General features: G+C 41.0%; 1 protein-coding gene across 1 annotated transcript in view; it reads left to right on the top strand.

The window, feature by feature from the left end:
* l(1)G0020 (RNA cytidine acetyltransferase l(1)G0020) overlaps positions 1 to 26434 on the top strand; it is a 31694-nt gene extending 5260 nt beyond the window's left edge. The window contains exons 4-19 of the mRNA XM_080281409.1: positions 62 to 246; positions 1095 to 1317; positions 10643 to 10757; positions 12661 to 12872; positions 13315 to 13566; positions 14388 to 14558; positions 15684 to 15860; positions 16321 to 16497; positions 16797 to 16922; positions 18050 to 18219; positions 19326 to 19573; positions 22785 to 22957; positions 23632 to 23757; positions 24628 to 24741; positions 25157 to 25266; positions 26331 to 26434. Of these exons, the coding sequence (XP_080137535.1) occupies positions 62 to 246; positions 1095 to 1317; positions 10643 to 10757; positions 12661 to 12872; positions 13315 to 13566; positions 14388 to 14558; positions 15684 to 15860; positions 16321 to 16497; positions 16797 to 16922; positions 18050 to 18219; positions 19326 to 19573; positions 22785 to 22957; positions 23632 to 23757; positions 24628 to 24741; positions 25157 to 25266; positions 26331 to 26391 (2640 nt within the window). The 3' untranslated portion in view covers positions 26392 to 26434. The remainder of the gene's footprint in view (positions 1 to 61; positions 247 to 1094; positions 1318 to 10642; positions 10758 to 12660; positions 12873 to 13314; positions 13567 to 14387; positions 14559 to 15683; positions 15861 to 16320; positions 16498 to 16796; positions 16923 to 18049; positions 18220 to 19325; positions 19574 to 22784; positions 22958 to 23631; positions 23758 to 24627; positions 24742 to 25156; positions 25267 to 26330) is intronic.
* Positions 26435 to 27844: the final 1410 nt, after the last annotated feature.

The following is a 27844-nucleotide window of genomic DNA, read 5'->3' as shown; positions in this document are numbered from 1 at the left end:
GAATATTATCAGATATATCATACTACAGTGGCTCCTTTACTGACTTCTGTTTCCCCTCCAGGATTTTGAAGCACTTACCCCAAATATCCTGTGCCGCACAATGGAAACAGTGGAGGGTGGAGGAGTAATAGTAATTTTACTTCAGAGCGTCACCTCCCTGCGACAGCTTTACACTCTCACAATGGATGTCCATGCTCGTTATCGCACACAGGCTCATCAGTATGTTGTGCCTAGATTCAATGAGAGGTGGGCACTACAGCCTATAGTTTTGGAGAAATATGACTTCTGAATTCAAACTGTATATCTCAGCTTATATGTTGTATTAACCCCCTTTGCTTCTTTGCTGCAGCATAGGCTGATTTTTCATAGTGACAGCATCAGATATCTAAAGTTATTACATAATTTATGATTAGATAATGTCATTCACCTAATTATTTCCAGTTTTGCATAAGTTCCATAAGGAGTTGCCTTGGTGGGTTCCCAAGAGGGAGCAATTTGGCTGACATGATATTTCAAGTTATAAAAAAAAAAAAAAGAAAAAAAAGTAAAAATGGTTGGTAGAAATATATGTAGAGTTGCAAATGACAGGTTATATGGGGATGGAGGCTACCAATAGAATATTCTCCTGCTCACAGGCATTGTAAAGCACATTTTTGTCTGGATCATTTGACCTGTGAGGTGAAGTTGAGAATTTGAAGGCTTGATGACCAATTTTCTTGGGATTACAGTTTGCTCCTCTGTTCTTATTTATGGATCCCTTGCATCCTGTCTTAACAGGAAAATAGGTTCAGTTGGTGATTATGCTTGCAGTAGATAGGTCTGTACGTTTTGTGCTTTCATATTCTTATATCAGGATCCTTCCCTCCCCACATATTATATTCGTGGGAAAGAAGGTAAAAATAATGAGATGTACAGTATGCTGTGAATTGTCTAGCATATTTTTTCTGAATTCTCCTCTCCCCATATGTCAGTGGGAAAGAGGGTTAGGATGATGATGATGATAATTGTATCTTTCTTTTGATCAGAGATAATGATAATGATGTCAGTGATGTCGATGATGATGATGATATCAATTATAACTTCCTGTTAATCAGATTCATCCTGTCCCTGGCAACCTGCCCTGCATGTGTTGTTGTGGATGACCAGTTGCGCATACTGCCCATTTCCTCACACCTGCGGGACCTCCAGCCGCTACCTCCTGTGTCTGCCTCCACACCACTGACACCCCGGGAACAAGAGTTGCGAGATTTAAAGGATTCCCTGAAGGATAACCCTCCCGTGGGCCTCCTGGTTGATATCTGCAAGACCCTTGATCAGGTCAGCCTTTCCTTTCAGTAATTCCAGGCTGATGATGTACTGTATTTTAAATTTTGAGTTGTGTGATTTGAAAGACTTTCTGAAGGATAACCCCCTTTTGGTCCCATGTTTGATATCTACAAGACCTTCGATCAAGTTAGCCTCTCTTTTCATTAACCATTTCACTCTCAGTATGTATTTATAATTCTGTTCATGTTGTCTCCAGATTATATTTTCAATTTAAGGGAGACTGGACTCTCTGAATGATACTTCCCCTCTCCCCATGGGTCTCTTGTTTGATATCTGCAAGACCCATGATCAGGTCAACTATTTTTTTTTCATGAACCCTTTCATTTTGATGACATTTAACCTTCTATCCATGTTATATCCAGACTTTTTCTTTTTTCAACCAAGATGTTGTAGGTGGGGGCACTCACCATCCACTTACTCGACGTAGTGCTGCTTTGGGTGTCTGCCCATTCCTCTCTTCCTTCCTTCCACTTCTGCCTTTCTTTCCTTCATTCTTTCCTCTTCCTTCTGCCTATGGGTGACTTTACATTCCTTCTTCTGTCTTTCTTTTTTTCATTCTTTCCTCTTCCTTCTGCCTGTGGGTGACTCTACACTGAGTGACAAGCCAAATGGATTCCTGTACACTAGGAAACCATTTACTGCCTTGGGTGGTAACCATAAGACCAGATTATGGTACCTGGTGGTTTAGTGAGTAATTAAGGCGCTTCAGTCAGATTGAGCCGGTGCAGGTTTATATCCAAGGGGTGGTTAAGGTTTATTGCTCATGTAATGCCATTCAGGGATGAGTGAGGCTGGTCAGTCTCATCTTAAATATCAGGACCAACTTGCCTAGCCCCGGTTTCCTATGCTCCTCTGTGGGGCGACATATGATTGGATGATGGATGGTGTTTGGGGTTTATTGCTCACGTAATACCATTCAGGGGTGAGTGAGGCTGATCACTCTCATCGTAAATGTCAGGACCAACTTGCCTAGCTCTGGGCTCCTACATTTCTCATGGGGGAACACGGGATTGGATGATGGTTGGATGGATGGACTTTTCAGACTCCAGGGATTATACATAAGTTTAACTAACTGCACCACTTTAGTTGATATTATTATATAAGAATCTCTGGTCATAGTCTGATTAACATAGAAAAGACATTATCATAATGAAGGAGTTCATTTTATATGATTGTAGATTTTGAACATAAAAAAGACACTCATTATGAAGTAGTTAATTTTAAATGATTGTTTGACTGTGGACTTAATTTTTGTTCATCTGTTTTTCATCTAAAATCAGTAAACTATTAGCAAGCCAGTGTTGTTACGTGGGGGGTTTTCAAGAATACTCCCCCAGTATCCCTGCTTGTCGTAAAAGGCGACTAAAAGGGTTGGCGGAGGGTTAGTGCCCCTCCCCGGAAAACAACTAACTAAAAAAACAAACAAGAAGCCACGGACAAGGACTGACCAAACGATGACGACCCAGGACCGGACAAAGGACTTGGTAATGAGTACATGGAATGTAAGAGGAGCGAATGATGAGGTGAAAGAGAGAGAGATTGTCCAGGTGCTTGAGGGTGTGAAAGTGGATGTATGTGGAATACCAGTCATTTCCTGTGGCACCCTCGGAGATGCATAGGGCCTCGATGAACTCACACCACCACATCCTATCTTGTGCTAACTCCTCAAGATCTCCCCAACACTCATCTCCAGCTTCCCGTCTCATTGTCCTCACCCACGTCTCTTTTGGCCTTCCTCTACCTCTCCTACCAAGTGCCACCCACCCTGGTGTACCTCGTACTATTCCCTGTCTCCTATACACATGTCCTAGCCACTTCCATCGTGAGAACCTAACATATTCATCGACCGGCTGCACTCCCGTTATTTCTCTAATTCTACTATTTGGTATCCTTTCCCACCACTTAACTCCTAATATTCTTCTAAGTGCTTTGTTTTCAAACACCAAGAATTTATTTTCCATAGTCACTGTGCTGTACCAAGACTCGTGTCCATAAATTAAGATACTCCTAACCATTACCTTATAAAGTTTGATTTTTGTATGCACAGAAAAATTTTTATTATTCCAAATATTTTTAAGCATTCCCATTGCCTGATTAGCCTTCTTTAACCTTTCCTCGAATTCAAAGTTCAAAGAACCATCCTTGGCTAAATAAGTACCTAAATATTTAAACCTATCAACTTCCTTTACAACCATACCTCCAATTACACATTCCTGCGCATTTTCCATATTCATATTGATTATTTCAGTTTTTCCACAATTAATAACCAAACCCACCTTGCGACCTTCACTCACCAAACAGTCCAACACTCTCTGCATCTCTTCTGGCCCATCACAAATCAAAACTATATCATCTGCATAATCTAAATCCAAAAGTTTCCTGTTTTCTCCCCAAAGTATACCTGCACCGGTTTCTGTTCCAACGCGTTTCATAATGTAATCAATGACCAATATAAATAGTAAAGGCGATAGAACACCACCCTGAATTACTCCGGACTTGACTTCAAACGAATCACTCAGACAACCATCAACCATCACTTTACAAAATGTGTCCTCATGCATGTTCATAATGACCCTCACAAACTCCTCTGGTATTCCATAATGTCTCATGATCTTCCCCATAGTCTCTCTCGAAACACTATCAAAAGCCTTTTCAAAATCAACAAAACAAAGACTTAACGGTACTCTCATTTCATTAACTTGCTGCATCAAATGTCTAACTATAAAGATCTGATCATTGCAACCACGTCCCTTTCTAAAACCAGCCTGTTCATCCCTCAGAATACCCTCAACCACCGGCTCCAACCTATTTAACAACACTCTACTGAAAACTTTCAAAGCTATCGGTGACAAAGAGATTCCCCTCCAATTACCACATTCACTCAGGTCTCCCTTCTTCGGAACTGATGGTAGTAACCCCGTCACCCATATCTTATTGAATAGCTTGGTCAAGATCATTATTAATCTATCCCCCTCCACTTTAAACATTTCCGGAAATAAACCATCCTCCCCTGGTGCCTTATTATTCTTTAACTGTTTTACTGCTTTCTCCACTTCTGCAAGCCTCAACTCACCTGTTTCTATATTTAAATCTTCCTGAGCAGACGGTATATCCTCTTCTGGTGGTATTGGTCTATTAAGAACTGTCTCAAAATACTCTTTCCATCTATTTTTAATATCTCCATCTTTGGTCAATAAATTTCCTTCCCTGTCTCTAACTGGTATTTCCTTGCGTTTACCTGCATTACCACTCAGTTCTCTAATCGATTCATATGCTATTCTTTGACTCTGTCCATCATTTTTGTTTATTAAGATTTCAGTCTCTGCAACCTTTTCATCCACACATCTTCTTTTATCTCTCCTAGCTAACCTTCTTACTTCTGAATTCAAACTCCAGTATGCAGCTCTTGCTAATTCAATCTCTCGTTCATCAACGCATTGCATCTCACTCCTCAATTTAGCCTCACCTCTCTTTTTTATCATATCCCACGTTTCCTCTGATATCCATTTCTTTCTCCTGAATCTATGTCTCCTTCCAATCGTACATTCAGCAGTCTCATGCAAAACTTTGTTCACATCCTCCCACATCTCATCTACACTTCTCTCCCCCTCTTCCAACGTTTCCAACACCAAAAACCTATTTCTGCATTCTAATCTGAATTCCTCCTTTTCTTCTCCTTCCCTTCTAAGCTTAACAATATCGTATCTACCAACACCAGATTTTTCCTTCTTCTGATTTTTAAGTTTAAACCTTATTTTTGCAATGCTGAGTTGATGGTCACTACCAATATCCGCTCCCCGTTTAACATGAACATCTAGCAGAGAACTTCTATGCCTCCTGCTGATAGCGATGTGATCAATCTGATTTTTATATTTTCCACACGGCGACACCCAAGTTGTCTTGTGTATATTGCAATGCCCCCGATGACTAAGTCATTTGCTAGACAGAAGCTTCCAAACCTCACTCTGTTTTCACTCATCCTACTACCAACTCCCATCTTACCCATACATGCCTCAAATCCCTCATTTGAACAGCCCATTACTGCATTAAAGTCTCCAACGCAGATCAAAACATCATGTCTAGGTACCCTTCCTACTCCTTCTTGCAACTTTTCATAAAATGTGTCTTTCCTTTCATCGAGTGCATCATTAGTAGGTGCATAACACACAAACAGACTGATGTTGCCATGATTTGATTTAAACCGTGCGTATAGCAATCGCTCATCTATAGGATCCCACTCACATAAAGCCTTATTTGCTTTACAACCCAGCAACAATCCTACTCCCTGATAATGCATTCCGTCCTGTCGACCAGATATCAATAAACGTATACCATCCTCCAAATCCAACTTATCGACTCCAGTTAATCTAGTTTCTGTCAGAGCACAAATATCAAGTCCGTAATTTTGAAAAACCTTCACTAACTCATCGATTTTACCGTCATGATTTAGCGTTCTCACATTCCAGTTACCAATTTTAATTGTATTTTTTGCATTGACAAAGGAATTAGATTGTAATTGAGGCAACCGTGAGATTCTTAGCACCCCCTGCCCATTTAAGGGCTGCACGGGACTGGGGGCCATTATTGTTCTTTCAGAGTCCATCAAGGTTTCTTTGGCTAACTTCCTGAACACCTCGCCATTGTGTTGCAGTCGCAGTAGGCAGCTAACTTGCCTGATTGCCCACACCCGAAAGACCCAGCTATGCTGTAGCCAGTCACGTGCCGGCATGCTTCCCAGCCATTTCACTCTCAAGGAGTTCCTCTGCCTGAGAAAGCAACCACCCCCCTGCTCCCGAGGGCTTTTGATCTGTGTAGGTAGAGGGCGATCACTCCCTCACTAGCCATATATAGTGTATAGGCTAACTGAATAACTGAAACAAAATGGAGAGGAGAAAGTGTGAGAGAATGGGAGTATGGATGGGGTATATGTGCAGGAGTAGATGAGAATGAGAGGGCAAAGGAAGGAGTGTGTATAGTTGTGAGTAAAAGATGGAAGAAGAGCATAAGACAGTATGGATCAGTTGGGTCAAGGATTGTGTGGGTAAAGTTGAAAGTTGGAATACAAATGTGGGCGATTGTGTGTGTATATGCGCCAACGCAAGATCGTGCTAGAAGAGTGAGAGAAGAGTTCTGGACAAATGTGGAAGTGTGCATGGAAAAGTTTGGAAGGAATGAGAGAGTGTTTTTGATTGGTGATATGAATGGTAAAGTTGGTAATGTGAAGGTGGATGGAATAGTTGGTGAGTGGGGTGTGCCTGCTGAGATAGATGAGAATGGGAGTGCGTTAGTGGACATTTGTGCTGGGAGGGGGTTGGTGATAGCCAATACCCTTTTCAGGCATAAAATGATTCACAGGTATACATGGCGAGTGATGAGAAGGGTGGGTGGTGAACTGAATGAAAGGAAGGCAATGATTGATTATGTGTGTGTGGATGAAAGGATGCGAAGATGTGTAAAGGATGCAAGAGTGTATAGAGGTTGGGGGAGTGGACTTTCTGACCACTACTTGGTGGTGGCCAGAATTAGGATCCAAATAAGATGGAAGAATAGAAGAAGGAAAAGACGAGAGGAAGGAGTAGTTGCAAGGACAGTGGAAAGGTTACAAGAGGATGAGAAAAAGGCAGAGTATAAGAGAGAAGTGGAGGAACGATTGGGCAAATATGAATTGGAGCAGATGGGAGACGTGGAAGGTGTGTGTGTAAGATATTTACAGAAGAAATATGTGCAGCATGTGATGTGGTGTGTGGAAGGAAGAGAAGACGGAGGGGGGTGCAAGGAACAGCGTGGTGGACTGAAGAGGTGAAACAGGCAGTGGCACAAAAGAAGAAAGCATACAATGAATGGATGAGAAATAGGGGCGTGGAAGAAGTTGAGAGGCGGAAGAGAGAGTTATATATGGAAAGGAAGAGAGAGGTGAAAAGATTAGTAAGAGAGAGTAAGAAGAGAGTGGATGAGGAATTTGGAAGGAATTTGAGTGTAAAGTGGAGGGACTGTAAGAAAATGTTCTGGAGAGAAGTGAAAAGAGTAAGACAGGGTGGAAGTGAAGTTAGCAGGGGAGTGAAAGATAAAAATGGTAGATTACTAGTGGAGAAGGGAGAAAAAGTGAGCAGATGGAGAGAACACTTTAAGGAATTGTTGAACATAGAGGATGGAAGTAATGCGAGTATAAGTGGCTGGGGAATGGCTGGGAGAAGGAGGGAGGTGAGAAGACAGGAAGAAATCAGTAGGATAGAAGTTGTGGAAGCAATGAAGAATGTTAAATCGGGTAAAGCCCCAGGAATTGATGGAGTGTGTGGCGAAATGCTGAAGCATGGGGGAGAGATAGTAGTAGAATGGATATGGAAGATGTGCAGATTGGCCTGGGAGGAAGGTAGAGTCCCGGAGGATTGGAAGTCAGGTATAATTATTCCCTTGTACAAAGGAAAGGGGGAAAAAGAAGTGTGTGGTAATCATAGGGGCATTTGTCTTCTTAGTATAATTGGAAAAGTGTATGGTAGGATACTTATAGACAGAGTTAGAGAAAGAACAGAGAAATTAGTTGGAGAAGAACAGGGAGGCTTTAGGAAGGGAAGAGGTTGTGTAGATCAGATATTCATTCTTAGATCTTTAGTGGAAAAGTTTCTAGAGAAGGGAAAGAAGTTGTATGCGGCTTTCATGGATTTGGAGAAAGCATATGACAGGGTGGATAGACAAGGATTGTGGAAAGTGTTAAGAATATATGGAGTAGATGGGAAGTTGTTGAATGCTGTGAAGAGTATGTACGATGGTGCGAAGGCTGCAGTGCGTGTGGATGGTGAACTAAGTGAATTTTTCTCTTTGAGAGTTGGTTTGAAACAGGGATGTGTCATGTCTCCATGGTTGTTCAATCTGTACATGGATGGGGTAATAAAAGAGGTACAATGTAGGGTAGTGGATGTTGGAGTGGCCCTGGTGAGAGAGGATAGTGTTTGGAAACTCCCTGTACTGTTGTTTGCAGATGATACTGTGTTGTTGAGTGAAGACGAAGGGGAGCTGCAAGGTTTGGTGGATGAGTTTGAGAGAGTGTGTAAGAAACGGAACCTAAAGGTGAATGTAGGGAAGAGTAAAGTAATGGTCTTTGAGAGAGGTGAAGTTAGTGAATGTACAGTGAGGTTGGATGGTGAGGAATTGGAAAATGTGAGTACGTTTAAGTATTTGGGTAGTGTGATGAGTAAGGATGGAGGTTTGGAGGGTGAAGTGCTTGAAAGGGTACAGCAGGGAAGAAAGGTTGCTGGTTCCTTGAAAGCAGTGATAAGAAACAGGGAAGTGAGCATGGAAGTGAAAAAGTTACTACATGACAGTATTGTGATACCAACTCTAAAGTACGGAAGTGAAGCTTGGACATTGTTGGAAGGACACAAGTCAAGAGTGAGAGCAGTGGAAATGAGTTATTTAAGAGGAGCCTGTGGAGTCACGTGGAGAGACAGGCTGACGAATGAGGATATAAAGGAGCGTTGTGGTGTGGATGTTGATGTGATAGGAAGCGTTATGAGGAACACACTGAGGTGGTTTGGCCATGTGGAGAGGATAGAGGGTGAAAGACTGATGAAGAGAGTGTATGTGAGTGAGGTGGAGGGGGGAAGAGGGAGGGGGAGGCCGAGGATGAGATGGAGGGATGGGGTGGAGAGGTATATGAGAGAGGGGGGTGTGAGTTGGGAGCAGGGGAGTGAAATGGCGGGGGACAGGGCGACTTGGAGGCGATTTGTTTGTGGCCACCCCAAACGGGATTGAGGCGTCTGGCAATAGATAGATAGAGACAATTATTGATTCAAATGGTCATTAATATTGAAAACTGCAGAGTAACTGTACAGTATTAAGAAGGTCTTAGGTGTTCTGTAGGCATAGAATGGCTTTGAGTTTTTTTTCTTTTCTTTCTCTTCTGTCCTTTTTTCCTTCATTCTTTCCTGTTCCTTCTGCCTGTAGATGATTCCACACTGAATGACAAGCCAAATGGTTTCCTGTACACCAGGAAATCATTTACTGTGCAGGGTGGTAACCATATAACCAAATTATGGATTGTGGTAGGTGGGGGCGCTCATCATCCACTCACTCGATGTATTGCTGCTGTCGGGTGTCTGCCCTTTCCTCTCCTCTATCCTCCTTTCCTTCCATCCTCTTCTGTCTTCCTTTCCTTCATTCTTTCTTTGTCCTTCTGCCTATGGGTAACTTTACACTCCCTCTTCTGTCTTTCCTTCATTCTTTCCTCTTCCTTCTGCATGTGGGTGACTCTGCACTGAGTGACAAGCCAAATGGTTTCCTGTACACCAGGAAACCATTTACTACATTGGGTGGTAACCATAGAACCAAATTTGGCACCTGGTGGTTTAGTCGGTAATTATTGCACTCCAATCAGATTGAGTCGGTGAAGGTTTATATCCAAGGGGTGGTTGGGGTTGATTGCTCATGTAGTGCTACTCAGGGACGAGTGAGGCTGGTTACTCTAATCTTAAATGTCAGGACCAACTGCCTAGCCCCAGGGTCCTACACTTCTCATGGAGCAATGTAGGATTGGATGATGGGTGGATGGATGGATGGATGGATGGCACCTGGTAGTTTAGTGGGTAATTAAGGTGCTCCAATAGGATTGAGCCGGTGCAGCTTTACATCCAGTGGGTGGTTGGGGCATATTACTCACATAATGCCACTCAGGGATGAGTGAGGCCGGTCACTCTCATCTTAAATGTCAGGACCAACTTGCCTAGCCCAGGGCTGCTATTCTCCTCTTGGAGCGACACAGGAATGGATGATGGATGGATATATACAGTATATATATATATATATATATATATATATATATACTGTATATATATATATATATATATATATATATATATACTGTATATATATATATACTGTATATTTTTTTTTTTTTTTTTTTTAAGGACATTCTTCACAAGATGTGGTGTCTGCCAATAAAATATAGACTTTGGAAACTTTAAGCACTTTACCATAATTGTAATTCGTCTCTATCTGTCATCCAATCATTTATTGACCCATCAGAAGTGTACAGGACTATAATTGTAATAATACTGATTAAATAAGAAGTTCAGATTTGTGAGTTATATGTAATAGTTTACTAAATTGGCAGTTATAGGCCATACCAGTACACTCTGCAACTGGAGCATCTACCATCATGGGCTAAATATTGTCAAGAACCCCCTGCCAATATTGTGTCCTGTCTTCCATATTTCTCAGTCTTCACTGGACATCAGTGAGCATCCTTCCTTCTCATACTCTTTGGTTTATGCAAGTACTAAAGTGAACATTAAGATAACTGATTGTTAATATTTGCTGTCAGGCCAAATCGGTCCTGCAGTTTGTGGTGGCAATAACAGAAAAGACACTACGCACCACTGTCACACTCACAGCTGCCAGGGGGCGTGGCAAGTCAGCAGCACTGGGCATTGCAATGGGTAAGTGGCTTATATTAAACTGTACGCTACTTATTGATATTCAGTTTTTCCTTGATCTTCAGTTTTCCCATTGCTTTTGCTTTAGACAGGCAGGCACTGTTATATGTCAGATTGGTGCTCCTGATTACTGTATCATAGTTTTATTCATTAAGGGAAACCATTGGATCAGCTGTATAAGTAGGTAATTTTATCTGTATTTTGTTTTGGACTTGACAGCAAAAAAAGTATGTAAAAAAGTTTATATTGGGGAATTCCATTAATTAGCATTCCTTATTCCTCACACCATGTTCACTCCACTTTTTTTTTTTCTTTTATTTATTTTAGTTACATTCTCATTATTCACCTGACAAATAACTAAAGAATAGTATGTAACAAAATGCACATGGTGAGTTGCACCTCATTCACGATGAATATTCAGGGAATGAGTTATGCAATTCAGTCATCATGCAGAAAATATATGAAATTGGTTGCGATTCCATCTGGATCATTTCACTTTGCATTCTGTTGACAATTGTTCCTCCCTTATGCCATCTCATTTGCTGATTTCTGGACACCACCACATCCCATCCTTAGGTGTGAAAAAGAAGTGATGATGATGATGATGATGACAGTGATAATAATGGGATAAACTCATCCATTTAAAATCTTCATAAGGTTTCACTATAGTCTCACCAATCTAAAACCAAGGTTTGGGTGGAGTCCAGCCGGGGATTTCCCGGTGTACAGCGTTGCCTTGTTTCCTATACTCTGATTGGCTAGTGGCTGACCTGACACCGTTAGAGCTTGCCGCTCATATCTCGCCACCTGGCCTGACATGACTTCACCCACTTCTCTGTGTGTGTATGTTTGTGTATGTGTGTGTGTGTAAAGACAAACTAATTTATGTTATAAATATAACCAAAATAATGAATTTAAAAATCGCATTCTTTCTCTCTCATATAATTTATGATTCCTAGTATTGGCCTGGATGTTGCCGCTCGTGAGTGTTTTAACTTATTTATTTCTATTAAGAAAATAGCTTATGTTCTACTGATTCCTTCAAATTATATTATAAACGTAATTGTTACATTACTTACCCAACTTAGAACTACCGTGAACGTTGGTAAAAGTAACTACATTTTTTTTCAGCAACACTGTAAAATATGTATGCCACGTTTCTTTATTGATGTACAAGAGCCATATGCATTACAAGTTTACCTTCCTTTGATATGCTAGAATACTTACGTTTATATTGTATTAGTATGTGTGTACCCATCTGTGATGCCTATTACGTATATAACAGAATCTACTCATCGCTCATTTAGGAAGTATGGCATGGCTGCACCCAGCGCCAGACCCCACCCAAACCTTGGTTTTAGATTGGTGAGACTATAGTGCAGTGTCCATTTACTGAACACATCCACCCTGGAGTCCGCTGGTATTAACTGTGCATATTAACTTAGAGATTGTAATAGTTACACCCTTTCTTATTGAGTGAGATTTTCAGAGTTCAAAGAAGCAAAAGAATTGGATGCCTACAGAGACCTAATCTGCACGGTGGGGGGGGGGGATGTCTCTTCTTTTTTGTTCATGTTATCTCTTGATGGTGTTGTTTAGGCTGGAAAAGGCATTCCAAATTGACCAGAGGTCTCCTGCAATCTGTAATGATAAAAAAAAAAGATAATGTTAAGTTAGCACGACAATCTGTAAAGCACATCACCTGCTTGAAGAGCTTGATCATAAATAATCTATTTGTCTCCCCCAAGCTGAATAAAATAAACTAAAGCTAGCAAATATGCATCAGTAAAGCACATCAGCAGATTGATGGGCATATTCATGCAATTATTATGTTGCATTAAACTGTGGTCAGCCATTTCCAGGCACCCTATATAGTACCATATAACTTTCTTTACACCTTGTTCAGCTGGTGCGGTTGCCTTTGGATACTCCAACATCTTTGTGACGTCACCCAGCCCTGAGAACTTGACCACACTCTTCCAGTTCCTTCTGAAGGGTCTGGAGGTCATGGGTTATGAGGAGCACCTTCACTATGAGGTCCTTCGATCCTCAGATCCTCATTTCTCAAAGTGCATCATCAGGGTGGTGGTGACACGGGAGAGGCAGCAGATCATACAGGTGAGGGATTTTTATGTCTTAGTTTTTATTCAGTGAACAGTATTTTGAAGATTGTTTTTGGAAGCACGTCCGTAATGAAAATGCCCCCCTATTATGTGCATATGATTAGGCATATGAGATGGAGCCAGGATTCTGGTGGTTTGAATGATGCACTGATATGCCTGTTTATGGGTACATAGTTTTATATTTCATCCTTTGTTACCCATACCAACAATATTCAAGCCAGCTGTTACAATACATATCAGTATCGCTACATATATGCATGTATACATACATACATGCATGTATATATACACACACACATGCATATATACATATGTATTTGTGCTGCAGTACTGTATATTGCTCTGGTTAATAGTGGGAGTGTGGATCAGGAGGAGTTGGTAGTGATGTTATGTACTTACATAAGTTTTCCGCTCTTTTACATGTATTTGTGCCCCAGTACATTGCCCCGGGTGATAATCGGAGCGTGGGTCAGGCAGAGCTGGTAGTGATTGATGAGGCTGCTGCCATTCCCTTACCCCTAGTACAGCGATTGTTGGGGCCCTACCTGGTTTTCCTCTCATCTACTGTGTCAGGCTACGAAGGCACTGGCCGTTCCCTATCTCTCAAACTCATAGATCAACTACGTACACAGGCTAAGGGAGAACAGACTGATGGAAAGAGCTCCGACTTGGGTCGCGTCTTGCATGAGGTAAGTGTGAAGGAGATGGAATACATGCGTTACTGTAACTTGGCAGTTAATGGTTATTGCACAGGCACTTGGCATTCAGAACTAAATCTGAAGTGGGTCAAAATCAGCTTAGAATGATTATGAGGGTGTGCTCAGATGGTATGGTCATATGAACTGATTGGTGAAGAGTGTATAAGTCAGCAAGTGTGAATACAAGGGGAGCCTTTAGACCAGGAAGAAAGTGGGTGATATGGTAAATGAGGGTGTAAGAAAGGGATGAGCAGATATTGATGAGGCATGGGAATAACAGCTAATTGGTGTTATAAATAATGTACTGTGGAATATATTACAAGAGTGTGGCACCCATTTCTAACTTTATAATCAACAGATTGAAGCTGTCTAGCAGGTAGGCTAAAGTGAAATTCATCTCTAAGAGAAAAGTACCAACAGATATGTGCAGACAACTGGGTCTGTGAGATAGAGCCAGGATTCCAAGGACTTAATGGTGTATGATTGAGTGACATATATCATTACATGTCAAAAAGTAGTCTTGATGATTTGAAATGGTGATGCCAGCAAGGTACATGTAGTCTTCATTTAAATTCATTTCACAGCATTTAATTATTAGCTGTCATAAGTTATGAAGTTGTTGTAAAATCATGAATGACATTTTTTTGTTTCTGGTCTCCTCAGTCATGAACCAGAAGCATGCCTCTAATAATGTCCCTTTACTAGAGGAGCATTTTGCCTACACATATATCCTAAGCTGTAAGTGAAGACTGGTTGCATATACAGTACACTTATTTTAGTCTGGATTCCTGCTGAATCATAGATATCCACAGATCACTCTTGAAGAATCCATCCGGTACAAGAACAGAGATCCAGTTGAGTCGTGGCTACATCACCTACTGTGTCTTGAGGCCACCCTGCCCCCCTTGCCAGCATCACCCTCACCCCCTGCAGACTGTCAGCTCTATTATGTTAACAGAGACACACTCTTTGGTTATCATAAGGTATGTAGGTTGTGTATATATGTGTGTTTTCTGTATACAGTATCTTCAGATCTTTGACAGACACTGCCATTTTGTTACAACGAAAAAATGTATTACAATAATCAGTTTGCATTTTATTTTCCATAATTACACAAATTTTCCAGTAACTTTTTTTTTTTGAGGGGGGGGGAGTAAGTGTGGACACTTACCATCCACTCACTCAGTGTAATGCTGCTCTCGGGTAGCTGCCCTTTCCTCTCTTCCTTACTTCCTTGTATGTCCCTTTTTCCTTCTTTCCTCTTCCTTCTGTCTACAGGTGACTACACTGAGTGACAAGCCCAATGGTTTCCTGTACACCAGGAAAGCATTTACTACCGTACGCTCAATGCTGAGTGGTAACCATATACCCAAACTATGGGGCCTGGTGGTTTAGTGGGTAATTAACGTGCTCCATCTGGATTGAGCCTGTGTCGATTTATATCCACTTGGTGGTTGGGGTTTATTGCTCACGTAATGCCACTTAGGGATGAGTGAGGCTGATCACTCTTGTCTTAAATGTCAGGATCAACTTGCCTAGCCCTGGGCTCCTACACTCCTCATCAGCCAACACAGGATTAGATGATGTGTGTATGTATTTCATTCCTTTAATTAATCACTGTCTACCACACCAGCACTGTACTGTACTGAGTTTTATGTGGTGGTGGTATACAGTGATCTCAGTAACTACCAGTTGCACTGCAGGAAGCCTTGTAACTCCTGTAAGATAAAAAAAAACAGTTATTTGAATTAGCGCATCCTTGTTCTGTTAGTCATGTAAAAGAAAAAAATATAAAAGTCTTATGTTACAAATAGGAAATGTGAGTAGGATGGTGATTTTCTTTTCCTTTTTGCCGTACAGAAACTACTTTTATATCACTGACCGATTCCATTGCTCAGACCAAGCTCACATGTTCTGATAAAGAATGATTAAACCTAAAGTTTCATTAGCAAGGATTCAGTGGAGCAGCATTCTGTACTACCAGTATATATACCATTATGCATGGTTAAGATTAAAATTATATTTTCAGAAGGCAGAGTTTTCTTCCTAGTAAAGAATTTGCAGAACTATGTTTCACTTCTGTAATCTTTTTTTTTTTTTTTCATCAGGTGTCAGAGAAGTTTCTAAGTCAAGTGACAGGCTTGTTGGTGTCATCACATTACCGCAACACTCCAGACGACCTACAGATACTTTCTGATGCCCCTGGCCACCATCTGTTTGTTCTCCTACCTCCCCAAGATACTACAAAGGGAGATACCTTGCCGCCTGTCCTTTGTGTCATTCAGGTATGTAATCGTGTAGAATGTGGAATATTTCCAGGCCTTTGTACTTTTGTTGTGTAGGTAGATTGACTTTGCATGGCAGATATATATGAAGTCCATCTATAAAGAAAGACATGTAAGAAAATATGTGCAGATGGTTAGGCCTCTGAGTTTGATCCAGAGATTCTGGGACTTTGAATGACATACAAATGATTGCCTGGCATATTTCACCTGGCATGCATGCTGTTGGTAGTTCTCTAGCTCTGGTATTTCCTCTTTCCTTGTTTTGTGGCATTTTTCTATATGTGATCCTTTACGTTTAAAAAATAAGCCCAGAATGTTGATGATGTTGATGATACTGGTAGTATTGATTTTCCCTGTACAACCCATCCCTGACCCTTCCCCACTTTTTTTTTTTACCCAGTCAGTCAGGTCTCCTTCTGGCCATTCCACATACTGTAGTATGTTCACATCCCTTTGACAGGTGGCACTGGAGGGTCACATATCGCAGCAGGCAGTGACATCAGCACTAGCCCAAGGGGAGAAACCAGCTGGTGACCTCATCCCCTGGACTGTCAGCAATCAGTATCAAGATGACACCTTTCCTCAAATGTCTGGTGCTAGGATTGTCCGCATCGCCACCCACCCAGACCTTCAGGGGGTAAGTTACCATTATCATTTTTTCTTCTGTTATAAACCCAAGCACAGCCATTGTCAGGTATACAGTATATATTTGGCTTGATACATTACATTTTTTACCAGTTTGAAATCATATGTTCAGATACAGTATTGAGAAGGCAGTTGGACATTATTCTATCTTTATCCATAGCCAGGTGCCATAATCCTGGAAGAGCTGACCATGAACAAGTCGCCTTCACATTACCCTGTCTTTTGCCATCTGTACTTATTATTTTCTCATATAGGCTGCATTGTATTTTTAAAATTACCATATTATTCTAGAAAGGGTACGGAAGCCAAGCAGTTGAAGCTTTGGAGCAGTATTACAGCGAAGCAGCTGAACTTGCAGACTACACCCACACACCTACAGAAGAGGCCCGCACCACAAGGCTGGTCGGAGATGAACAGGTACTTGATGGCAAGTGAGGAATATGATTGGTACCCATTACTAACCCCTTGAGCCCGGGCACATCGTTTTCATATACAGTAATTTATGCCATCTCTTGACAGTATTATTCAGCATAGGGTAGTCTTTTTGTAGTGGAGGGATAAGTTATAGCTTCAATAAACCCCTTAGAGTACTGCATGAGAGGTCTTTCCCAAGTTGAATGAAATTATGTGGTATCAGTCTTGATAAGCTAAAAAGGATGTCACCTGGCTTCAAAGGGTGAGTTTTCGGAGCAAGTTCTACAAGAGCAGCATTACCCATTTCTTTTTGTCCTGTTTCATTAAGTACAGGTATCCCTCATTTAATGAGTGAGTTCTGATCCTGGTTATCATACCCTTAATCAACGTACCATCAAGTGAACAAGATATGACGTGGATCCAGAGGGACAAGTTGCCAGGGATCCCAGTGTTGGCCATCATTTTCAAGAGTTTTTAAATATTTCTTACTGTAAACTCAGTCATCAATTAAAGCCTAGGCTGTATGCAGACAAATTGCCACTTTAAGTGGGACGTGTTTCCAGCCCATGATTGAGGGATTAAAACAAAAAAACACATCTAATTTCGGAACAACCTTATAATGAATCATGAGCAAGTGTAAGTGACGATAGAATGTTAGATCATCAACAGCTTAATAATGTAACAGCTTAACCCCTTTGGTCCAGGTATATAGTGTATTTTGTAGGATAGTCTTACCACACTCAATTAATATATCATGTTACAAGCATTTTTGGACCAGAGAGGTTAGTTGCAACCCTGTTTAACTCCTTCATTGCTGAATTGATGAAACTGTCTAGATGTAGAAACAGTAAACTAAAATAATGTGTCAACTTAGTGAAGGGGTTAGATTGAAATGACTCTGACCCTTTATAATTGTGGGTTTCAGTGAACTGAATAAATTCATATGTTGTTAGCCTAAATAAAGTTCCTGGGTGTACCAATAAACAGAGAGAAGGATACTGAAGGAAGTTTTTGCCTTCTTTGACAACTGTGATTTCTTTCAGTTAAACAAAATTCTCTTGTCAGCCAGACTAAAATACCCAAATACACTACCTGGAGTGAAAAGGTTAAACAAGAACTAATATACGCAGGTTGGATTACTGGAGGAGAAGCTGGGCCCCAACCCGCAACCACTACCGCTCCTGCAGGCCCTCAGTGAGCGTCCCCCAGAGGCCCTGCACTACCTGGGTGTGTCCTATGGTAGCACACACCGTCTCCTTACCTTCTGGAAACGTGCAGGCTTCACTCCAGTTTATCTTAGGTAAGAGTTCAGATTCCAGGGGCATTCCTTTCATTAGATCTCCCTCTTTTGTTCTTTTCTCATTCCTTGCTCTCTGGACCCTGCCTCACCCCCTTTAGATAGGAAAGAGAGGTTGGGATATTGATTACAGTAATGAAGAGCCAGGGAATTTTAGTAGCTTATGCTATCATGAGCAGTAGTTCGCTGACTTCTCTATCATTGGTTTCCCAGGACTTATTACCATATGAGATCTTTTCAGCATAACAGATCTTTCCTCTTCATTAGTGTACTACCAAGTTCTCCAGTTACTCCTTTCCATAGAAGTTTTCTCTCTTTAACTAGTTTTTACACAAATTAGCTCCAAGGTATCAAAGTTAATTATATACCACGTCAGCAGTTTATTTTATATATAATTTTTTGGTCATCAAAATGCTTCCAAGGATGTTAGGTGGACTCCTGTAGCTTAAATGGCCTGGTCTTAATTAGCCATATTGGGCCCTCCAACACCGCTGGCCCTGTGGGTCCATCAGAGGAGCAGTACCATGAAGCAGTTGCTGTTAGTTATTTTTTATTTATTTATTTATCTTTTTTTACACAGTGCAGTTGTAGTGGTTGGTGGGGGCACTCACCATCCACTCCCTTGATGTAGTGCTGCTCTCAGGTGTCTGCCCTTTCCTCTCTTACTTTCTTCTTTCCATGCTGCCTCTTCAGTCTTTCTTTCCTTAATTTTTTCCTCATCTTTCTGTCTGCAGGTGACTACACCGAGTGACAAGCCAAATCTCCTGTACACCTGAAAACCATTTACTTTGCTGGGTGGTAACCATATAACCAAATTATGGCATCTGGTGATTTAGTGGGCAGTCAGATTGAGCCAGTGCAGGTTTATATCCAAGGGATGGTTGGGGTTTATTGCTCATGTAATACCATTCAGGGATGAATGAGACAGGTCCCTCTCATCTTAAATGTCAGGACCAACTTGCCTAGCCGCAGGCATCTACACTCCTCATGGGGCAACACTGGATTAGATGATGAATGAATGAATGAACAATTTTCATAGTTGTACTGCTACTACATATTGAGAGAGCAGCTATATAATCTAATACTGTATTGTTGTCTCATACTTTTAGCCAGGTTGCCAATAACATTACAGGAGAACACACGTTAATCATGCTCAAGGTGCTTCGTGAGAAGAGCAAGATGGAACAAGGTGGGGTGGGGAAGGGCGAGCCAGGACCAAATGGGGCCTGGTTAGGTGAACTGTGGGAGGACTTCAGAAAACGCTTGGTGCACCTTTTGGCTGGACCTTTTAAGACGTATGACTGCAAGTTTGCCCTTGCTGTCCTTACCAATAATGTCCACAAAAAGAAGGCACAGGGTAAGCATATGTTTGCTGCAGTCATCTTAGTCGTTGTCTCGTAACATTGTAAAGAGTAAAATGTTTGTAGCTGGTAGTTATCTCAGTACAGTACAGTAATTTTCTACAAATGTGTGATGCATGATAGAACAACACTAATGTAAAAAAATACATATACTGTATTTACCATTTTGCTTATATATAAGCTTCCTAATGAGTATAGTTTCATTATAATCCTGGTAGATGCTCTTATATAATATTTAATTTCATAAAGAAATCAAAAGATTTTTTTTTTTGGGTGAAGTATTATGTCGAATGAAGTTCCTTGTTGATCAAGAGTCCAGCTCAGAACATACAGTAGTTTGTTGACAGGATGATGTATGACTTGGGAAGGATGATTTTGTGCCTTCCCATTGCATATCTCATTTCATCTGTCTTAGTCAGTCAGAATCTATCTATCTATCTATAGCCTGACACCCTAATCCCGCAAAGGGTGACCGCAGACAAAACGCCTCCAAGTCACTCTGTCACCCACCATTTGACTGCCCTTTCCCCAGCTCACTCCCCTCTCCCTCATATACCTCTCAACTCCATCCCTCCACCTTATCCTCAGTCGTCCCCTCCTTCTCCCTCCCTCCACATCACCTACATACACCCTCTTAGTCAGTCTTTCATTCTCCATTTTCTCCACATGTCCAAACCATCTCAGTGTATTTCTCCAAATTTTTTCAACCACATTCACATCCACCCCACAATGTTCATTCACTTCTTCATTTGCCAGCCTGTCCCTCCATGTCACTCCACATGCTTCTCTCAGGTAACTCATTTCCACTGCTCTCACTCTTGACTTGTTCCCCTCTAGCAAGGTCCATGCCTCGCATTCATACGTCAGGGTAGGGATCACAATACTATCATGCAGTGACTTCTTAACTTCCATACTCACCTCCCTATTTCTCATCACTGCTTTCAGTGAACCAACAACCTTCCTTCCCTGCTCTACCCTTTCAAGCACTTCATCCCCAAAAGTTCCATCCATACTCATCACATTACCCAAGTACTTGAATGCACTCACATTCTCCATATCCTCACCATCCAACCTCACTGTGAATGCTGTGACTTCATTCCTCTCAAACACCATAACTTTACTCTTGTTTACATTAACTTTCAGATTCCTCTTCCTACACACTGTCCCAAATTCATTCACCAGACCTTGCAACTCCCATTCATCTTCACTCAACAATACTGTATCATCAGCAAACAGCAACACCGGAATCTTCCACATCTCACCCTCATTCATTAGAGCCACCCCCTCATCCACTGCCCTACCTTGCATCTCCATTACAACCCCATCCATGTATATATTAAACAGCCATGGAGACATCACACATCCCTGTTTCAGTCTCACATTTAGATCAATGAACTCGCTCAGCTCACCATCCACTCGCACTGCAGCCCTAGCTCCTTTGTACATGCTCTTCATAGCACTCAAGAATTTCCCCTCCACTCCATATATTCGTAATACCTTCCACATACCTTGCCTATCTATTCTGTCATAAGCTTTCTTCAAGTCCATGAAGGCAGCATACACTTTCTTTCCCTTCTTTAGAAGCCTCTCCACTAAACATCTTGAAACAAATATCTGATCTACACATCCTTTTCCCTTCCTAAATCTCCCTTGCTCTTCTCCAACTAGCTCCTCTGTTATATGCCTAACCCTGTGAGTGAGTATTCTACCACATATTTTTCCAGTCGCACTAAGAAGGCAAATACCCCTATGGTTACCACATACTTCTCTCCCCCTTTTTCCTTTGTATAAAGGAACAATTATACCTGATTTCCAGTCCTGTGGAACCCTTCCCTCTTCCCAAGCCAGTCTACACAACTTCCATATCCACTCCACAACAATCTCATCCCCATACTTCAGCATTTCACCACACACTGCATCAATTCCTGGGGCCTTTCCCATCTTGATCTTCTTCATTGCTTCCACTGCTTCTGCCCTACTGATCTCTTCCTCCCTCCTCTCATCTCTTCTTCTCCCAGCCATTCCCCAGCCACTTATACTTGCACTGCTCTCACTCTCTACATTCAGCAAATCCTCAAAGTGCGCCTTCCATCTCCTCAGTTTCTCTCTCTTCTCCACCAACAATCTATTATTCCCATCCTTCACTCCCCTACTATTTCCCCTTTCACACTGTCGTACTTTCTTTACCTCCTTCCAAAACAATTTCATACTCTCCCTCCATTTTACACTCAGATTCCTCCCAAAGTCTTCATCCACTTTCTTCTTACTCTCCTTCACCAATCTTTTCACCTCCTTTCTCCTGTTCACATATACCTCTCTCTTCTGTCTCTCATCTTCACCCCTACCTCTACTCACTAGCCATTCACTATATGCCTTCTTCTTTTGTTCCACAGCTCATTTCACCTCATCATTCCACCATGCTGTCCCTTGCACATCCCTGCATCTCCTCCTCTCTCTACAAACTGCCTCACACACTGTGCCTTTCTCTTCCATGAATATCTTACATACATCTTCTACTCCTTCCATCTGCTCTAACTCATACCTTCCCAATCTTTTTTCCACTGTGCTCTTATACTCTGTCATTTTCTCACTATCTTGCAACTTCTCCAGTCCTCTCACAGGAGCTGTTTCTTCCTGTCTTCCATTTCGTCTCATCAACCATTTTTTTTGCAGCCTTACCCTGGTCATCACTAAGTGATGGTCTGAGATTCCATTCCCCCACCCTCTCCACACTCTTGCATCCAACACTTGTCTTCTCATTCGCCCATCCACACACACATAGTCTATCATTGCCTTTCATTCAGCTTCACCGTCCATCCTCCTCATGACTCTCCATGTATACCTGTGGATCATTTTATGCTGAAAGGTGTTGGCTATTGCCAACCCCTTACCAGCACAGATTTCAATTAAAGCACTACCATTCCCACCTAGTTTAGCTGGCACACCTAACTGAGCAACCACTTCATCCACTCATACATTCCCAACTTTGCCATTCATGTCTCCAATCAAAAACACTCTCGCTCCTCTCAAACTTGTCCATACATGCTTCTGCACATGCCCAAAACTCATCTGTCACTCTTGCCACTCGGTCCTCGGTCCTTTTTCAGTCAGAAGGAAGGATAATTTCTAACTGAAATGAACTTCTGCCTAGTGGAGATTGAATGGAAGAATGGCACACTGAAGTTATCTCATTGCTGATGTTTACAGTGCCCAGCCTGGTGGAGGTGGAATGGGAGGTGAGCGAGAGTGACGTGGAGCGACTGGAGGCTTATGTGAGGCACCAGTGTGAGTCATCACTGATAGCTGACATCATACCATCACTTGCTAGGCTGTATTTCATGAAGAAGATCCCACACTTCAAACTTAAACCTGTTCAGGCTGTGAGTAACCAGACAGTGATTTTTGTTATAATTTTTTGTTTTTCTTAAATTTACAATCTATCTATTGCCAGACACCATAATCCCGTAAGGGGTGGCCACAAACAAATCGCCTCCATGTCGCCCTATCCCCTACCACTTCACTGCCCTGATCCCAGCTCACACCCCCCTCTCTCATATACCTCTCCACTCCATCCTTCCATCTCATCCTTGGCCTCCCCCTCCCTCTCCCCTCTTCCACCTCACTCACATACACTCTTCTTGTTAGTCTCTCACTGTCCATCCTCTCCACATGGCCAAACCACCTCAGTGTGTTTCTCCTAATGCTTCTTATCACAATAAATGAAAAAAAAAAAAAAAAAAATTGCTCAGTACATTCCATCATTACCTTTATAGCTGATATGCCAGTTTTCCCAGATTACCATATGACAAATCATATGGAAAAAGTGAAATTTTAGAACACTTCCCAGTCATATACTGAGGATTGCTTGTAAAATATACTCTAATCACTTTTTTGTGTGTTTCTAACCAGAAGTCTGTTACTTTGAATTGTAATCAGAACATTAAAAATTTATAACTGATAATAACCAAATCATTTACATGCATCTTCAAGTGATGTTCTATATCAAGTCTTTACTGCCATCTGCATTCATTTATCGTTACCCCCATACTTTCAGGCTGTCCTGTGTGGAGTTGGAGTGCAGCGAAAGAATGCTGCCATAGTAGCAACAGAGCTTGGAGTTGAGCAATCTTTGGTGATGAGTCAGCTCCATTCACTCATAACAGGCCTCACCTCCCAAATGGTATACTACGCTTATAGTAGGCATTTTAAGCAGGGATTTTAACTCGTGAGAAAATTTATCACCATGGTTGACAGTTGCGTTGTTCCTTGCTGAAAAAAGTTTTTACTTAATCACTTCACCCAGTAGGCATGAACCATTCACTGGTGTTTGCTATGAAATAATGTGTGTGTTTATACGTACCATATTGACGGCATCCTGTGTGCATACTGTTAATTATTTTGAATCAGAATTTAGCAATGAGAAACCTACAAATTATAGTAAAGAGTAGATTCTCCACTGTATGTTTTGGAAATGCCTTACCAGTCATAAATACCAGACACATAATTCCAGCATTTTTGATTGAGGCTAACTACTACCTATCTTTTATTCTGTTCAGGGGAGTTGTCATTAAGACCTTCCACAAACATTCATTATTACCGTACTTAAATTCTTCCCAAGATACATCTATATTTGCATTTATAGGGTGGTAACTGATGTGTCTGTTCATATTATTCCACAACACTTCACTGTACAGGAGTGTGATCGTCAGTTACTTGATCTGCATAGGGGAAGGATAGATTTGATAAGCCAAACGTTTGGAGAATTAAGGCTAAGGAAAATACAAACATAAGCACAGTGCATGCTCCCCCCTCCTCATGTGTGCTTGGGTGTACATATATATGCATATACTTACTCTTACACTGCCTTTTCTTAAGTAACTTATGCTTGTACACATCTTAGACTTTAAGTGATTGACTCTTCAATGATAAGTTTCGTTGACTAATATTTTATGTCAGGGCCATTAACAGGCTGTAGGAAGCATTATATTTCCTGATACATGACACTACCTTCTAACTCATATCACATCAATAACCATCATCACTCCCACAGCGGAGATTGCGTGAGCTGGCTATGGTGAAGGATCAGCAAGTGAAGGACAGTGAACATCATGGGGACCAGGACCGTGTGCAAGACTTGACACAAAGCATCAAGGAGAGCGTCCAGGTAAGGGGCCCACATCGACAATTTATGTCAATGAATTCCACATGACAGGGTTGAGAAGTGACACAGTAAGAGAAAGAGGTGGAAATAGAGGAAGTGTAACAGCAAGGACACATGAGACTGTGCTAAAGTGGTCATGGCCATATGGAGAGATTTATACCGGTATGGCTTAACATTTTGAACTGGTAGCCTTTTAGGTTTAGTAGCGGAAATATTATAGCAGTCCTCAGTATAAATCAGAGATGTGTTCCAAAATATCAATTTTTTTCCAGACAGTAGGTACCATAAGTCAGGGAAAACTAACAAAGCAGATTTATAGGCAAGTCTTCATCAGTTTGCTCTTGATTTAATAGTAAAATGATGTATTTAAAAAAAGGCAGTCATAAAATGAGTACTAACTTCTTCTTCACTTGTCCAGAAAATCAAGGCAAAAGAGGCAGATGATAGAGAGAAGGTGACACAGTTAATCGATGTCTCACAGTTCCCCATTATGGGCCAGGAGCAGGAGGTGAAGATCCATGCTGACAGGTGAGCCTCCCATTTTATATCAGAATGCATTCTTAGTTGGGATAGAAGGTCAGGATGATGATGATGGTGATGATGTATGCAGTAGTTGTTAAAGAACACTGTTTATCATTACCCCCTTCGTTCCAAGCATGTCAGACATTTTATTCATTCATTCATTCATCATCTAATCCTGTGTTGCCCCTTAAGGAGCATAGGAGCTCAGGCCTAGACAAGTTGGTCCTGACATTTGAGATGAGAGTGACCAGCCTCACTCATTCCTGAGTGACATTATGTGAGCTGTGAAGTTCAGCCATCCCTTGGATATAAACCTGCACAAGCTCAATCTGCTTGGAACATCTTAATTACCAACCAAACCACCAGGTTCCATAATTTGGTTATATGGTTACCAACCAGCTTAGTAAATGGTTTCCTGGTGTACAGGAAACCATTTGGCACGTCACTCAGTGTAAAGACCATAAGGCAGCACTACATTGAATGAGTGGATGATGGGTGTCCCCACTTGCCACCATATATATATATATATATATATATATTTTTTTTTTTTTTTTTTTTTCTGAAGATGTAACAATCATTGCATTCTATAAGGTAAATGGTCAGTTTCATTACCCTCTTCTTACACTTCATGTATTTGACATATACTGTATACTGATACTTAATTGAGAATAACTGCAACATAATGGGTATCTCAGTTATATCTTAGCTCACATTCAACCTCCTCCATTCCAGCCTGCCTTGAGGTGTATAGTCTCCCACCATGTTCTTGTACTGTATTGTATATCCATATTTGATTTATCTTTTGTCCTTGTACACCTTTATTGTTTTTACCTGAATAATCTGGAAGTTCCTTTTCCTACCTTAGTCTTCCTTTTATTTAGTGGTATATTTTTCTTCAGATATTATATATCATAATCCTACAGAAGTACAAGCTGAGATTAAGTATAAGTTTCCTTATTAATGATAGCATTTTTGCAGCAACAAAGAAGTGGAGACTAATAATCAGTATTTATAACAAATTTTTCTGTGTGTTGTATACATGTATTAACTTCCTTTCTGCCTCTTTCCAGCAAAAAGAAGAAGCTCAGATTGGTCAAAGAAGAAAAAAAGAAGAAACAGAAGGTGGCATAATTATAGTACATCTTTCTATATTTGTATAATAAAGAATCCGTTGTAATATGGTTGTGTTTTGTACTTCCTTTCAGTACAGTGTGCATGCTGGTATGGTATTCCTGTTTTTATTTTCAGAAGAGACCCAGTGTACGATAAATTTACTCTGGTTTCATTTTGGTTAATTAATCGACACCTTGACCATATCAAATGGTGTACAATATATATATTGCTGTTCCTAATAGCTAGTAATGCAATTGAGAGAAAAAAAAAAAAAACTATCATAAGCTGGCTGAGCAATATGTACTTACTGTGTCAGAGTACATATAGATTACATAATGAAAAAGTAAGCACAGCCCAGGAACTTGGCAGTCAAGGACACCTGGAGGAAGCTGATTGACTTCAGTCATTGATTTTGGGATATACAGTAGTGTAGTGAGTGCTTCCACCACATAATGAATTTCTGTATTACAAGTAAATCCTCTGCATTAACAAGCCACAGTTTACTAAATTTTGGCTAACTTTTAAACCAATCTAACAATTTCCCCATATACTGAAAAAGGTTTGGTATTATGATGGATGGGTCTGACAGATCACCTGATGGCTTGTTTTCCAGGATGGATTGTTCAGATATTGCCTTTTTGTCCCATCAGTACAAGAGATCACCTCTAAGCGTAAAAAAAAAATATACTCGTGTGTGTGTGTGTGTGTGTGTGTGTGTGTGTGTGTGTATATATATAAATATAAATATACATATATATATATATATATATATATATATATATATATATATATATATATATATATATATATACGGTATAGAGAGAGAGAGAGAGAGCAAGATTAAACCAATAAAAAGTGTCACCTGATTCAAAGGGTTAGTGTATGATGAACCAAAGGCTGGAACTCCTTATCACACAAATGCAGATACTTATTTCATCTACAGATTCACCTTACCCTCCCATACCCAATATTACCATACCCTCCCATACCCAACACTATCATAACTTCCCATAGCCAACACTACCATACCCTCGCATACCTAGCACCACCATACCCTCCCATACCTAACACTACCATACCCTCCCATACCTAACACTACCATACCCTCCCACACCTAACACTACCACATTCTCCCATACCTAACACTACCATACCCTTCCATACCTAACATTACCATACCCTTCCATACCTAACACTACCATATCCTCCCATACCTAACACTCTAATACTATACCCTCCAATGCCCAACCCTCCCATACCCAACACTACCATACCATCCCATTCCCAACAGTACCATGCCCTTCCATACCCAACACTACCATGCCCTTCCATACCTAACCTTGTCATACCCTCCCATACCTGACAGTACCATAGCCTCTCATGTCTAACATTAACATTCTCACCCCTTCAGTACCTCATCCTGCCATACCTAACATTACCATACCCTCCCATACCTAACACTATTACAAGT

The sequence above is a fragment of the Coenobita brevimanus genome, chromosome 89, assembly GCF_032717465.1.
Source record: "Coenobita brevimanus isolate Jiangsu-jjx chromosome 89, ASM3271746v2, whole genome shotgun sequence".
Classification (NCBI taxonomy): domain Eukaryota; kingdom Metazoa; phylum Arthropoda; class Malacostraca; order Decapoda; family Coenobitidae; genus Coenobita; species Coenobita brevimanus.
The sequence above is the reverse complement of the archived record's forward strand: the minus strand, read 5'-3'. Positions and strand labels throughout refer to the sequence as shown.